General features: G+C 35.4%; 1 protein-coding gene across 1 annotated transcript in view; it reads left to right on the top strand.

Moving 5' to 3' along the window:
• Positions 1-13466, top strand: part of LOC122534058 — a 117368-nt gene extending 103902 nt beyond the window's left edge. Inside the window, exons 14-18 of the mRNA XM_043664344.1 lie at positions 3405-3594; positions 6361-6387; positions 9036-9056; positions 12595-12810; positions 12913-13466. Coding sequence (XP_043520279.1) covers positions 3405-3594; positions 6361-6387; positions 9036-9056; positions 12595-12810; positions 12913-13140 — 682 coding nt within the window. The 3' untranslated portion in view covers positions 13141-13466. The remainder of the gene's footprint in view (positions 1-3404; positions 3595-6360; positions 6388-9035; positions 9057-12594; positions 12811-12912) is intronic.
• The last annotated feature ends 494 nt before the right edge of the window (positions 13467-13960 follow it).

Here is a 13960-nt window from a genome sequence, read left to right as displayed (position 1 = left end):
TTTTTTACAGAAGTGACAACAGCACTTCGTCGCTAGGACATTTTGTAAATAGCTGTGCTCTCGAGTGTTCGAGCCAAAAGAATTATGTTTTACGATCGTCAGTCGTAGTAACGCAGCGGCGTGCACAAGAAAATTTAGGATTAATACGACGACCTTGAATTGATTCGAAGTATTTACGATATACGGCAAGAGATTTTACACGATTTATTCAGAAACGATGGCGGGAGGTGTTCGAGAACTTGGGACAAGCCGCGATCCTAATCCTAGCTTTCGCAGCTCCATATAGTTTTTATAATCCTTAGAGAGAGAGAGAGAGAGAGAGAGAGAGAAAAGTGTGCAATTAGAAATTCACGGTCGTGCGTTTCATCTTCTCAAAAAAAAAAAAAAAAAAAAAGAAAGAAAAAGTTAAACGACGAGCTTGTCCCAATGTTTGCGAACGACCGCCCTGTACAACCAGGTTCTAAACTATTCATTCCATACAGAGACTTGAACTTGATTTGGACGTCATACATATCATACGAAGACATTAGGAAATTCAGATGTAGGAGACGATGCACTGACATTACTAAGAACACACAAGATAAAAGATAGAAGAGAGCGTGAGAGAGAGAGAGAGGGAGAGAAAGGGAGGGAGAGAAAGAGAAAGAGAGAAAGAGAGAAAAGTGCTATATAAAGTAAATGTGCATGCTAGTCTAGGGCAATCTCGACAAGGCAGAGATGTTGCCCTATCAAACGGCTGCCAAAGTCGAGATCGCTCGCGACTGGTGCCTAGTATTTAAGTACTCATCCGTAATACACACGCCATACTTGGATATATCGGGAATACACACACGTATATACAGTACAGTACAATCTCGACATAATGTACATATACAAACATATGCAATATACTCGATGGAATTTCTTCTTATTGATATATATATATATATATATATATACACACATATATATACATATATATGTATATATATATATATATATATATCTATATATAAACATTGTACTCGGCACCGCAGCGATTCGCTGGGTCTGCAGTCCACTCGATCGCGGATCCATCGGTAATGTCTCTCATAGCTGAGCCGTAGCCCACAGCTGCTGCCTGCACTGCACTGCGCTATGTACAGCACACGTTTAATTATTAGTAATTCCTGGTGTAATCCCTGACCAAGGATCTCGTTCTGTCCGAAACGTCGACATTTGAAATTTTTGCCCGCCCTGTTTATTACTTTCCCTTGGTCTTCTCTTAATACGTATTACGTATAAATATTCGCCGTTTAACATTTGATCGAGTACGTTTGTAACTGCAGAGGTTTCACACTTCGGAGCGGATACACATCTCATCACGTGGATAGATCTTTTTCGCGAAAGGGTCAGTGTAATTTGTATGAGTAATTTGTAATTGTTTCAAGTAGAAAAGGGGGGAGGGAGGGAGAGGGGGATGAATAGGTGTCACACGGTATTATCGGTCACGGATCACACCAGCGTTGCATTATGGTTCCTTTTCGTATTTTTCTAATTTGCCAACATTGATATTTACATTTTTCTGACTGTTCGGTGTTTAATCCAATCCGACTTGACCAGCAACGCGCGCCTCGATTGCGCCCCGGTCGATCCCCACGTGAACGACCCTGCGCATTCCGGCGTCCATTAAACATATATACATATTCTTCTTATATCGATGGTGCACAAAATGCTTGTGTATGTATATTTATGTTGTAACTAGATATCCATTATGATACATATCTCCGTTTCTCTATTATATCGAGCACTTGCAGCGAGCCACTGTTCAATCGTATCGAGTAACATAATCTATACCACGTATCAATCATCACGATGTATGTTATATTTTGCCCAGGACCAAAGTTTCACAAAGTACATTACAATTACCCCATCCCCCTCGCACCGTTACTTCTCCCTACACGTAAAAAGTAAAATTTTCACCTCGGATCTGGACAAACTTCAAACTCGATCGTAAACTTCCCGCAATACCAACCTCCCTCCCCTCTCACAGTCACACGTACCGATTGAAACACGTTATTTTTCCCTTTTCGTGGCAGTACTCTATATTTTTGGAAATATTCTTACCGATCGATACACACACACACACATATATATATATATGTATACACTTGTGATGATACTTTTATAACTAAACTCGCACTGTTAACACGTTCCACATTATAGAGAAGAACTGGAAAATTAATTTTTAAATATTAACAACACGTGTTAATATTCTTATCATTTAATAGTTATATTATTTATAATATAATTATATATAATTATATTTAATATATAATATAATAATTATGTTATTTATTTATTGTTATATTATTCAATAATTAATATTAACCACACGTGTTAATATTATTATTATTTAATAATTATATTATTTATAATATAATTATATTTAATATATAATATAATAATTATGTTATTTATTTATTGTTATATTATTTAATAATTAATATTAACCACACGTGTTAATATTATTATTGTTTAATAATTATATTATTTATAATATAATTAAATTAAATATATAATATAATAATTGTGTTATTTATTTATTGTTATATTATTTAATAATTAATATTATTAACCACACGTGTTAATATTATTATTATTTATAATATAATTATATTTAATATATAATATAATAGTTATGTTATTTATTTATTGTTATATTATTTAATAATTAATATTATTAACCACACGTGTTAATATTATTATTATTTAATAATTATATTATTTATAACATAATAATTATGTTATTTACTTATTATTATATTATTTAATATTATTAACAACACGTGTTAATATTATTATTTTTTAATAATTATATTATTCATAATATAATTATATTTAATATATAATATTATATTATATAATGTATAATATAATAATTATATTATTTATTTATTCTTACATTATTTAACAATTAATATTATTATTATTTATTATTAACACGTGTTAACTGTTTAACGAGCAATAGTCACTTTCTATCAGTAACAGCTAATAATAGTTAATTCTGTCATTAAATATTAGAGTAATTACGAAATGTTTGGTTATCTCTTTCGACAGTATCTCAAAAATATATCTACTCTTTCATCGTGGAACGTGTTCACCCACCACCTCATTCAAACACACCCCCTCCACCTCCAGAGTCTCTCAAACTTACACAAACCTTCTTTCTTAGAAAACATGATCAAACTAAAGAAAGAAAAACAGAGAGAGATGTTAAAGAGAAAATAATAAAAAAAAAAAAAAAGAAGGAGAGAGGTTCGCTGCAAAACGTGCCGAACGTGTGTGTGTCCGCGGTGTCACCAAAGGGTGTGTGCATAGAAATCGGTGAGGATGAGTGGTCAGCAGAAAGGCGTGCATGTAGCGTGGTGTGCGTGTGTGTGTAGAAGTCAGCTGGAGGTGGTGCCGAGGAACAGCAGCAGCGGTGGTCGGCCGATGAGCACGGTGAGCGCGGGCGGCAGCCTCGGCCGTGGAAGCAGGGCGCTGCATCTTCAGCATCATCAGAGCTCCCTGTCCGCCCTGCACATGACGGCCAATCACTCGGGCACGGTCGATAGACGCAGATCCAGCCTCAGGGTAACGTACCGTATAGATTCAAAGACACACACCTGGCCTCATTCACCACTGCACCGGGGAACTCGGTGGTATTTTAGTATTCGTCTCGTTGCCCTTGCAACATTCACCCTCTGTTCCGCTGTTTCCGGCGCGGAAACACGACACGCTCTTAACAGATCGCTTCACTCGTCTGTTATCTCTATGTATATCTTTGAATGTGAAGATCTCCCGATTTTCTCTTTCGCTCTCCTTGAAATTACATTCTTAGCTTTTCTTTTATATTTAATATAACGTACTTATATATAATATTTAATATATAAAATATTCCCTCTGAAAATGAAAATCTTCTGATTTTATTTTGCTCTCCTTGAAATTAAATTCTTAGCTTTTCTTTTATATTTAATATAACATACTTATATATATAATATATATATAATTATATTTAATATAAAATATTCCCCCTGAAAATGAAAATCTTCTGATTTCATTTTGCTCTCCTTGAAATTAAATTCTTAGCTTTTCTTCTATATTTAATATAAATTAAATTTTATGTTTAATATATTATTTTATATTCAATATAACATACTTATATATAATATATATAATATATAATTATTTTTAATATAACATACTTATATATAATATATATAATATATAATTATTTTTAATATAACACACTTATATATAATATATATAATATATAATTATTTTTAATATAACATACTTATATATAATATATATAATATATAATTATATTTAACATTTTATATATATATATATATAAAATATTTAATAAAAAATATTTGCTCTGTTTAATTTAAATATATTGTTATACACGTATATTAATTAATTTTGTTACTATATTATTACTATACTGCTATTACTTTTTATCACTATTATTGCTATTAAATTAATTTCTACTATATTACTATTAAATTAACTTTACTATTACTATTAATTTTATTATATTACTATTGAATTGATATTGTTACCATAATTTAATTTTGTCGTTTGTTTCCTCTTAATTGATCATTTCTCTTTTTCTTGAGACAATTTTTCGTGCAATGTTTTCGGATCTTAATAATTTCTCAAGACACAATTAGTACTATCTAGGAGCATAGAGCTGATTTTATTTCACAGTCAATGGTTCAGTTCATTCTCAAGCAACTGTAAAAAAAAAAAAATAAGAAACAGCCTTGAAACGTAGAAACTGATGAATGAAGTGGTAGCCTACATTTTTTATCCCCCCTCGCGCCTAAACGCGCACGTCCAGTGGTAACAGCGAAGAAAACGCTGACCAGATGTCTGTCATTGTCACGTTCTACTGAAACTTCAGCCGTGTTTACTACAGAGAAAGAAACAGATTGAAAATTACGATTCGCTTTGAACGGCGATATCTCGTAAATAGAAAGTCGAATCGACATGAAACGAGAAACATTTCAAAGGGAAAGGTCCCTAATTTATCTACTAATTTTATTTCGTACACGCGAAGAAACTTAACTTGACTGTTTAACGTCCATCTATTGGCGTTAATTTTGAACATTGTTTCAGATAAATGACTTAATCACTTATTATATTTATTATTATTTATCAAGATTGTTTCAGATAAATGACCATTATTATTATATAAATATAATACATAAGTGATTGTTATTTTTATTATTATATTTATTGTCAGTTACTACGTTTGACAGAGATTATACGCTAGATAGTACTAATTGCAAAAAAAAAGGAATCGGATGAGGACGAAATCGTTTAATCAACGAAACAAAGCGATCTGCTCTGAAAGATATCGTGTCGCCACAATCATCAGTCATGGGTGACTTTCTTCGCTGATTGAAATACCCGAATGATAAATCACTTTGAAACAGTATACACACACACACACACACACACACACACTCGCGAAGGAAGCCACCACTGACGAGCATTGTTAACATAATCATCGCCTAAGGTATTCATTTGCAGCGGTTGCTCGGATTAATTTCGTCGGCCACGTGTCTCTCGTGTTTGAAATTGAATTGATTTAATTGATCGTTCGAGTAATCCGTGAAAGATAATCCGAACGACTGCTGGGTAGTAATTTTCTCGCACTCATTTGATTAATTTCTCATCGTTTCACATACACACATACACACACACACATATATATATCGATTTTTTTTAATTAATTTTTAATTTCTCATTGGCACGATTGCATGGCATCTCGCTTAGGTAAAAATTACGCTCGCGCTGTAATTTTTTTTCCACCAGATAACAACAAGCTCCTCTTGTCTTGACACCACCCTACTCTTTAATATCTTTAACCCTTATCCGGGAAAGTAGCGTACACACTTTGTAGACATGGACGTCGAGAAAGAAAGAAAAGAAAAAGCGAGAGAGAGAGAAAGTATTTATCGAATTTAAGGCCCAACAGCGGCAACGTGTTCGTGCATCGTCTGTTATTAACGGCTAAACGTCACATCATGCAGACACGTCGAGCTTCGTTCAGTTTTATTGACGTGATACGTGAAATGAAATGTGAAATTTCTCGTCGTTCTTTCCACGCGAGGAACGATAACGATATATATATATATATATATATATATATATATATATATGTCGAAATGAAGCAGCTAAGAGGCCTCTGTAGCTACAAGTGTGTGACTGTGTAATCTTTCCACGCGATAAGGGTTAAAAAAAGCTGTGAGCTATGTGCTTTGACCTAACGTTAAAAAAAGAAAAAAAAAAAAAAAAGGAAAAATATATATATATATCATTCTCCCTGCATCCTGTGGATCGTCGCAGACCTGCAGTCTTCTTTACTTGAAAAAGGTTCGGTATATATGTATATATTTGTTATATACGTATATGTATATATATCTAGTGTCTGTAACTCATTCGTTCATTCGTTTCCTTCGCCACGTGTCTCTCTGTATTTATCACCTGTTTATCACCTGTTTATCACCCGTTCGTTAGAGATCCCTATGTGACGATGAGAGTTTTATATACTATATCACTTCAGAACCCTCTCAGGTGTTGCGTTTTGTTACAGAGCTCGCGCACTTTCGAAGTTCCACTCCCCCCACTTGTCGCGGAAAATTACAAAATTGCTCGCGAATTCTAGGAAAGAAAGATTTCTTTCTAAATCTTCTTCTCTTCTTTTGGAACAATTCTAAAGAGGGAAGGAAAGGGGGGGAGGAGCTTCGAAGGAGAGACAGTTCTGTGAAGGGAATGCGTAAAGGGAACGATGATTGCTCCTCCGCCACGGAAGTTAGTTAGCCTAATCTAAAAGAAAATTGAATCTCTCTCGCGTTCGGTTTTCGATAGTTTTCGTTCGTTGTGTATGTGTGTACGTGTCGAACGACTGTGTATTCTGTGATAGAAAAAAATAAAAAAAAGATACCTTCCGCCTGGGAAGGTTCTCGCAATCAATCGCAACCTTGCACGTTCCGCAAAGAAAAAAAGAAAAAAAAAAAGAAAAAAAAGAAAAACAACATCGTAGATGATACTTGTCATACTGTCTTGGAGCAACCTTCGCGCGCTCGAGCTCTCACCTCGGGATGCCTCCTCGTGGAAATTACTATTTCAAACTTGTCTCTGGCGGTTTCAGCGCAGTCCCGAGAAATTGAAAGAAAAATTCGCTGAAACGAATCCAGACGACGATCCTTTCTCTCTCTTATATCTCGATCTCGATCTCGATCGTACGGACTTCGAAAACACATAAATACAAAATGCGGGCGAATGAGCGATCCTTCGTTGAAAGAGAGAGAGAGAGAGAGAAAAGTAATTTTCGTCGTCGGTCCGAAAGAGCCCCGAGAGTTCGCTTCTTCCTTTCCAAACTGTCGTTTCGAATCGAAATTAATCGTTGTTGTTTTGGAAACCAAAAAAAAAAAAAGAAAAAAAAAGAAAAAAAGAAAGAAAACAATTCGACGAAAAGAAAGAAAGGAAAAGACTGAGATATACGAGTGCAATTGTAATCTAGTCTGGACCTTGTGAAACTTGTAAAACCACCGATCGCAGCGATTTGATTATAATTGTCGCGACGTTCGCGAACGATGAGCTTAAACCTAGTCAAATTGAAACGAACTGTCCGCTCGATTATTGTATCTGACCATCGTAATTCATCGAACTGAACAACGAGTGAGTATGTATTACGTGTTGTCTGCACGTTTATTAGAACGTTTCCTTTTTTTTTTTTTTTTCTGTCTCCTTCTTTGGTAGATCCACGGCTTGTCTTCATAGAAAATTGAGAACAGAGCAAATGCAATTTAGCTGCAGCGACGTGCGTAAGTTTTACGGTCAGTATGCGTTGGATGCGCAGGTCAGCCGAGTTGCTGTTTGATTTTAACTTTTTTGATTTTATATCACGTTGGAATTGGAGTTCCATTCCAGTTAAATAACCTCGCTCTCGGGTTTTCAACCTGCGATTAAACCAAATTCAAATCTGAAAAAGAAAAAAACGAATCTCAATTTCTGGCATTTCTAATATACAGGATGATTCGCGCAACTTTCAAATCGCGCGTCTAAATGGAAAATTTTTTAATATAAAGGTTGTATTAGTTTCAAGGAAGGAGAAATATGTGTCGATTTCTTTTTTTTTCTTTTTTTTTTTTTCAAGGTCTGACAAATCATCCGTAAAATATCTCCTCGACCATTAGATTTAGAATCAACGTAGCTTGATACTTTTTTACTTGGGATTCGACATTCCTTCGATTCACGATGAAAAGTGACATACGGTCGAACTAAAAAAAGAAAAATAATAAAGATGACGTTGAAAATTTCAACACACGCGAAACAACACTGATAAGTCATGTTTGAGACAATACGATTCTTGTATCAAACAATTTTTTTGTTACACAATTCAAAGGTCAGTTCAAAGTGTGCAGGTTACGTGAATCACCCTGTATACACGTATTAGACCTTAATAGATATCAATCTTTCCATTTTCCAAGACACGTCTCTTTCTTTCACTTTTCTTCTTTCCCCTCAAGTGAAAAGCTCGATGAACTGCGACCCATGAAACATCGTTGATTCCTAACTGTTCCTCTCGAATGCTAAACGAAAAGAAAAAAAGAGAGAGAAATTTCCTCTGAAAGGCTGACTGTATCGCCGCCACACTTGTAAACACTGTACATAAAGAAGCAACGACCGATTTATCACATTCTCCTTTCTTTTCTTTTTTTTTTTTTTCTTCTCTCATGTATGTTAAACCGAAGTGTCCTGCTTTTAAGAAGAGTTTCGATTAACCGTAGCGAGTGTTACGAGAAGCGATCGCATCCTAAAAACAGGACACTGAGAGGTACTGTGTGCGGACGCTCGCGATTTTTATTAGCTACTTAAAAGAAAAAGAAAAAGAAAAAAAAAAAACAAAACACTGATTATAACAATGACGAGCCATTGTGTAAATATAAACTGATGATTTCAATGTGGAATTCACGACGTGGGGTTCTTAATCTGCCTTGTGTTTCGTCCTTTACTAGTTGTCGTGGAAGAGCTCACAGGTATGCGGCCATAACTTACTCGTTTTTCTCCTTTCTTTCTTTTTTTTTTTTTTTTTTTTTTTTTTTTGATATTCATTTCTCTTGCAATCTCCCCGTTTAGTCGTAGTCGTTATTCATTTTACGTTGAATTTTACTCCTTTCATTCAGTTCGAACGTAGATAGGAATGCAATCACGTCGAAATTTGGCTAATCAGGATTTTAACGAAAACCTTGCCAACCCACTCGTTGTTGTAGACAGCTATGATTATATTAAACTTTCACGATTAAAATCCATATCTCGATGAGGAAGATACCTCCGTCAATCAATTAATTTAGGCGAACGTTAACAGCAATTTCAGCTGAAACTTCGCCGAGTACCTGGCCGATAAGGAGTCGAGCATAATATTGCAAAAGTTTAAACTCCTATCTCGCTCAACTTTCACCCCAGAGAATGTACAAAAATCTCAGATAATACACATTGTGCAGGATTTTCAACGAATTGTACTTCCTCGTTAACCAATTTTCGATTTGTATTCTTAATGTGTGCATTGTGTACTCTCCACTCTGGCCTTTAGTTTCCACTGCTTTGAATACTCTTTTCTTTTCTTTTCTTTTTTTTTTATTTCCTCATTCTCTTTTTTTTTTCATCAAGAATAGATCAGTCGAATCGAGATGAATTGCTAGTGCGATGAATTATTTAGATCCTCCAACCCTCCCAAGATCCGTGCCTCTCCTATTACTCGGAGCCGAACCTCCCCATGCAATTTCGCGAAATTAGAACGAGAGAGACCTTCTGTTCACTGACTGTCTGTGTGTGTGTGTGTGTGTGTGTGTGTGTGTGTGTGTGTCATGCTGCACGTGCACCCCTAGCTTCTCGTCGGATCCAATCATCTCTCACCTTTCCGCCACCTTTGTCCTCTTCCGAAACGAAACTGTTTCGAAACTTGGTATACTCACGAGCATTTGAATGTTCCAACGAGGAAGGGGAGCTCGTAGCTCTCAAAGAAACTGACGATTTCGAAACGTTTCGTTACTGCAGGCTCGAGCAATTCGGCCACGTGGAGGAGCATCTCTCACCGAACGTCTTCTCGAAACGCAATTTCACAAAACTTGTCTCTCTCTCTCTCTCTCCCCTCCTTTCCCGCGGGCACCAATAAACCCGATAGCTCGTTTGCTCGTAGCAAGGTCTTCCCCTCGAGGAAGTCGAGATCCACAGATCCCTCGAAATATCGTAGATCTCGGTATCAACTGACAAGTTCTTCTCAAAATTATCTGGATTGTCGATTGGAGTGATTTTTTTTTTTACTCAAAGTTTGGTCAAATCACGCGATTGAACTTGAATAATCTCGGAGTCGAAGTGTGGTAACTTTTAAAATTTTGAAAATCAGTTCCAAATATCTCGGACGAGACTGAGAAATCGAGTAAACGCAGGAAATTCTAAACTTTCTAAACTGTGAAATTAGTTGCTTTTAGAAACTAAGGAATAGAGAAGAAATAGCAAAGAATTCTAAACTTTCTAAATTCTGAGATTGGTTCCTAACGTCTTAGAAAACTGAGGAATAGTAAACGCAAAAAATTTTAAACTTTCTAAACTCTGAAATTGATTCCTAACCTCTCGGAAACTGAGGGACAGTAAGCGCAGAAAATTTTGAACTTTCTGAACTCTGAAATTAGTTGCTTTTAGAAACTAAGGAATAGAGAAGAAATAGCAAAGAATTCTAAATTCCTAACTTTCTAAATTCTGAAACTTTCTAAATTCCTAACGTCTTAGAAAACTGAGGAATAGTAAACGCAAAAAATTTTAAACTTTCTAAACTCTGAAATTGATTCCTAACCTCTCGGAAACTGAGGGACAGTAAGCGCAGAAAATTTTGAACTTTCTGAACTCTGAAATTAGTTGCTTTTAGAAACTAAGGAATAGAGAAGAAATAGCAAAGAATTCTAAATTCCTAACTTTCTAAATTCTGAAACTTTCTAAATTCCTAACGTCTTAGAAAACTGAGGAATAGTAAACGCAAAAAATTTTAAACTTTCTAAACTCTGAAATTGATTCCTAACCTCTCAGAAACTAAGGGACAGTAAGCACAGAAAATTTTGAACTTTCTGAACTCTGAAATTGGTTCCTAACCTCTCAGAAACTAAGAAATAACCAGCGCAAAAATTTTAAACTCTAAGCTCTAAATACTAAACTTTCTGAACTCTAAAATTATTTCCTAACCTCTCAGATACTGAGTAGTAAACGCAAAAAATTCTAACCTCTAAAATTAATTCCTAACTTCTCAGAAACTAAGGAATAACAAACGCAAAAAAAATTTATAAATTCTAAACTCTAAATACTAAACTTTCTAAACTCTAAAATTATTTCCTAATCTCTCAAATACTAAGGCACGGTAAACGCAAAAAATTCTGAAATTATTTTCTAACCTCTCAGAAACTGAGAAATAACAAACGTAAAAAATTCTAAACTCTGAAATTATTTTCTAACCTCTCAGAAACTGGGAAATAACAAACGCAAAAAAAAATTATAAATTCTAAACTCTAAATACTAAACTTTCTAAACTCTAAAATTATTTCCTAATCTTTCAGATACTGAAGAGCGGTAAACGCAAAAAATTCTAAACTCTGAAATTATTTTCTAACCTCTCAGAAACTGAAAAATAACCAGCGCAAAAAATTCTAAACTCTAAACTCTAAATACTAAACTTTCTAAACTCTAAAATTATTTCCTAATCTCTCAGATACTAAAGAGTGGTAAACGCAAAAAATTCTAAACTCTGAAATTAGTTCCTAACTTCTCAGAAACTAAGGAATAACAAACGTAAAAAATTCTAAACTCTGAAATTATTTTCTAACTTCTCAGAAACTGGGAAATAACAAACGCAAAAAATTATAAATTCTAAACTCTAAATACTAAACTTTCTAAACTCTAAAATTATTTCCTAACCTCTCAGATACTGAGGAGTGGTAAACGCAAAAAATTCTAAACTCTGAAATTAGTTCCTAACTTCTCAGAAACTAAGGAATAACAAACGTAAAAAATTCTAAACTCTGAAATTATTTTCTAACTTCTCAGAAACTGGGAAATAACAAACGCAAAAAATTATAAATTCTAAACTCTAAATACTAAACTTTCTAAACTCTAAAATTATTTCCTAACCTCTCAGATACTGAGGAGTGGTAAACGCAAAAAATTCTAAACTCTGAAATTAGTTCCTAACTTCTCAGAAACTAAGGAATAACAAACGTAAAAAATTCTAAACTCTAAAATTATTTCCTAACCCCTCAGATACTGAGGAGTGGAAATTCTAACCTCTGAAATTAATTCCTAATCGTCCCTCTCGGACGAGACTGAAAAATCGAGATAAAACGCAACAGATTTTTCTTTTCGCTACACTCATTTTCTCTGTCTCTCTCTCTCTCTCTCTATTGCATTACTAGAAACACTTGGATATTTCTGGGTACGCGAGACCTACGGTATTTTCCACCGGATCTACCCCCCTCGAATTGTTTCCAAATTTCCATTCAACGGCGATACAACGGCTGAAACCTTTTCCAACAGGGATCGTTGAGCAGAGCGTTCGGGCTTCGACCGAGAAGCGAGAAGGCCTCGCCGTCGTCCTCGTCGGACACCGGGAGCCTGGCAAGCCAGTACATGAGCAGCGCACGCAGCAACTCGCCGCCGCCGCCGCAGCTACCACCGAGACCAATCACCGGGAACAAGAGACACCGTCGTGTGAAGAGCATAGGCGACATCGACTACATAACGAGCGCGGCGGTGAGCACCCCCGTTTGACAGGAGGGTAGGCCCCAACATCCGGGGCCTTATCGAAGCTTGAGCGAGCGTGGATACTCGTCGTCGCAGTACGCATCGTCGCAGTACGGCTCGTACTCCGGCTACAGCAACGTTCTCCACGGCGATCAGTATCAGTACCAGCATGCTGGCAACTATTACCAGCTGAAGGGCGGTTATTACTCGCCTCAGAGCACCGGGCCGCCGTTTCCAGGCGTGCAGAGATACGGAAGCCTGGCCGAGGAGGCCTGGTCCTGCACCACGAAAGACGACACCGGCAATCCCAAGGCGAGCCCTAGGACTTATCTAGCTTAGCTGGCCGCGAGGATCACCGCGATGATACCGCGGTGTGTGTGAGAGAGAAAGAGAGAGAGAGAGAGAGAAAGAGAGTCGCAGAATTTTATTCTATTTCGCAGTTGACAACAAGAGGAGGAGGTGGGAGTGTTGTCAGAAGGGACGGAGCTGTAATCTAGGGGCTTGGATTCATCGTGTTTAACCCTTTCACCGATGGGAATCGGCAATTGCAGAGACGAGGGATTCGCTTGGGCAGAGTTTCTCGAATTTATGGAATGCGATATTGGCGAGGTATTGAAGCACTTGCCACACGAGTATGCTACGTATTTTGTGAGTCGTCGGATACGTGGCAGAAAAATTTAATATATAATTATTTAATATATAATTTTATATTTTAATATATTTTAATATATAATTAATATATTAATAAATATTAATTAATTAATATTAATTAATATATTAAAATATATTAAAATATAATTTTATATTTTAATATATAATTATATATTAAATAATATATTATAATAATATATAATATATACTATATATAATAATATATTATAATTATTTAATATATAATTATATATTTTTAATATATATAATTTTCTTTGGGAAAACACTGACATTTGTTCTCAGTATTCTACGACCTTCTTACACTTGTTACACTTACACGAGTGTGCATTGATGTCACAAGACGATTAATTAATTTAACAGCTTTCTTACTGAAAGTTATTCGAGCGGGGAAAGAGCACTTTCAATGTCGTATCAATACCTCGCCAATCGTTCCACATATCTAAAGAACTTAGCCAAGTAATCCACCAATGTCTTATACTGCCCAACT

Source organism: Frieseomelitta varia, unplaced genomic scaffold (genome assembly GCF_011392965.1).
Source record: "Frieseomelitta varia isolate USP_RPSP 00005682 unplaced genomic scaffold, Fvar_1.2 scaffold_572, whole genome shotgun sequence".
Classification (NCBI taxonomy): Eukaryota; Metazoa; Arthropoda; class Insecta; order Hymenoptera; family Apidae; genus Frieseomelitta; species Frieseomelitta varia.
The sequence above is the reverse complement of the archived record's forward strand: the minus strand, read 5'-3'. Positions and strand labels throughout refer to the sequence as shown.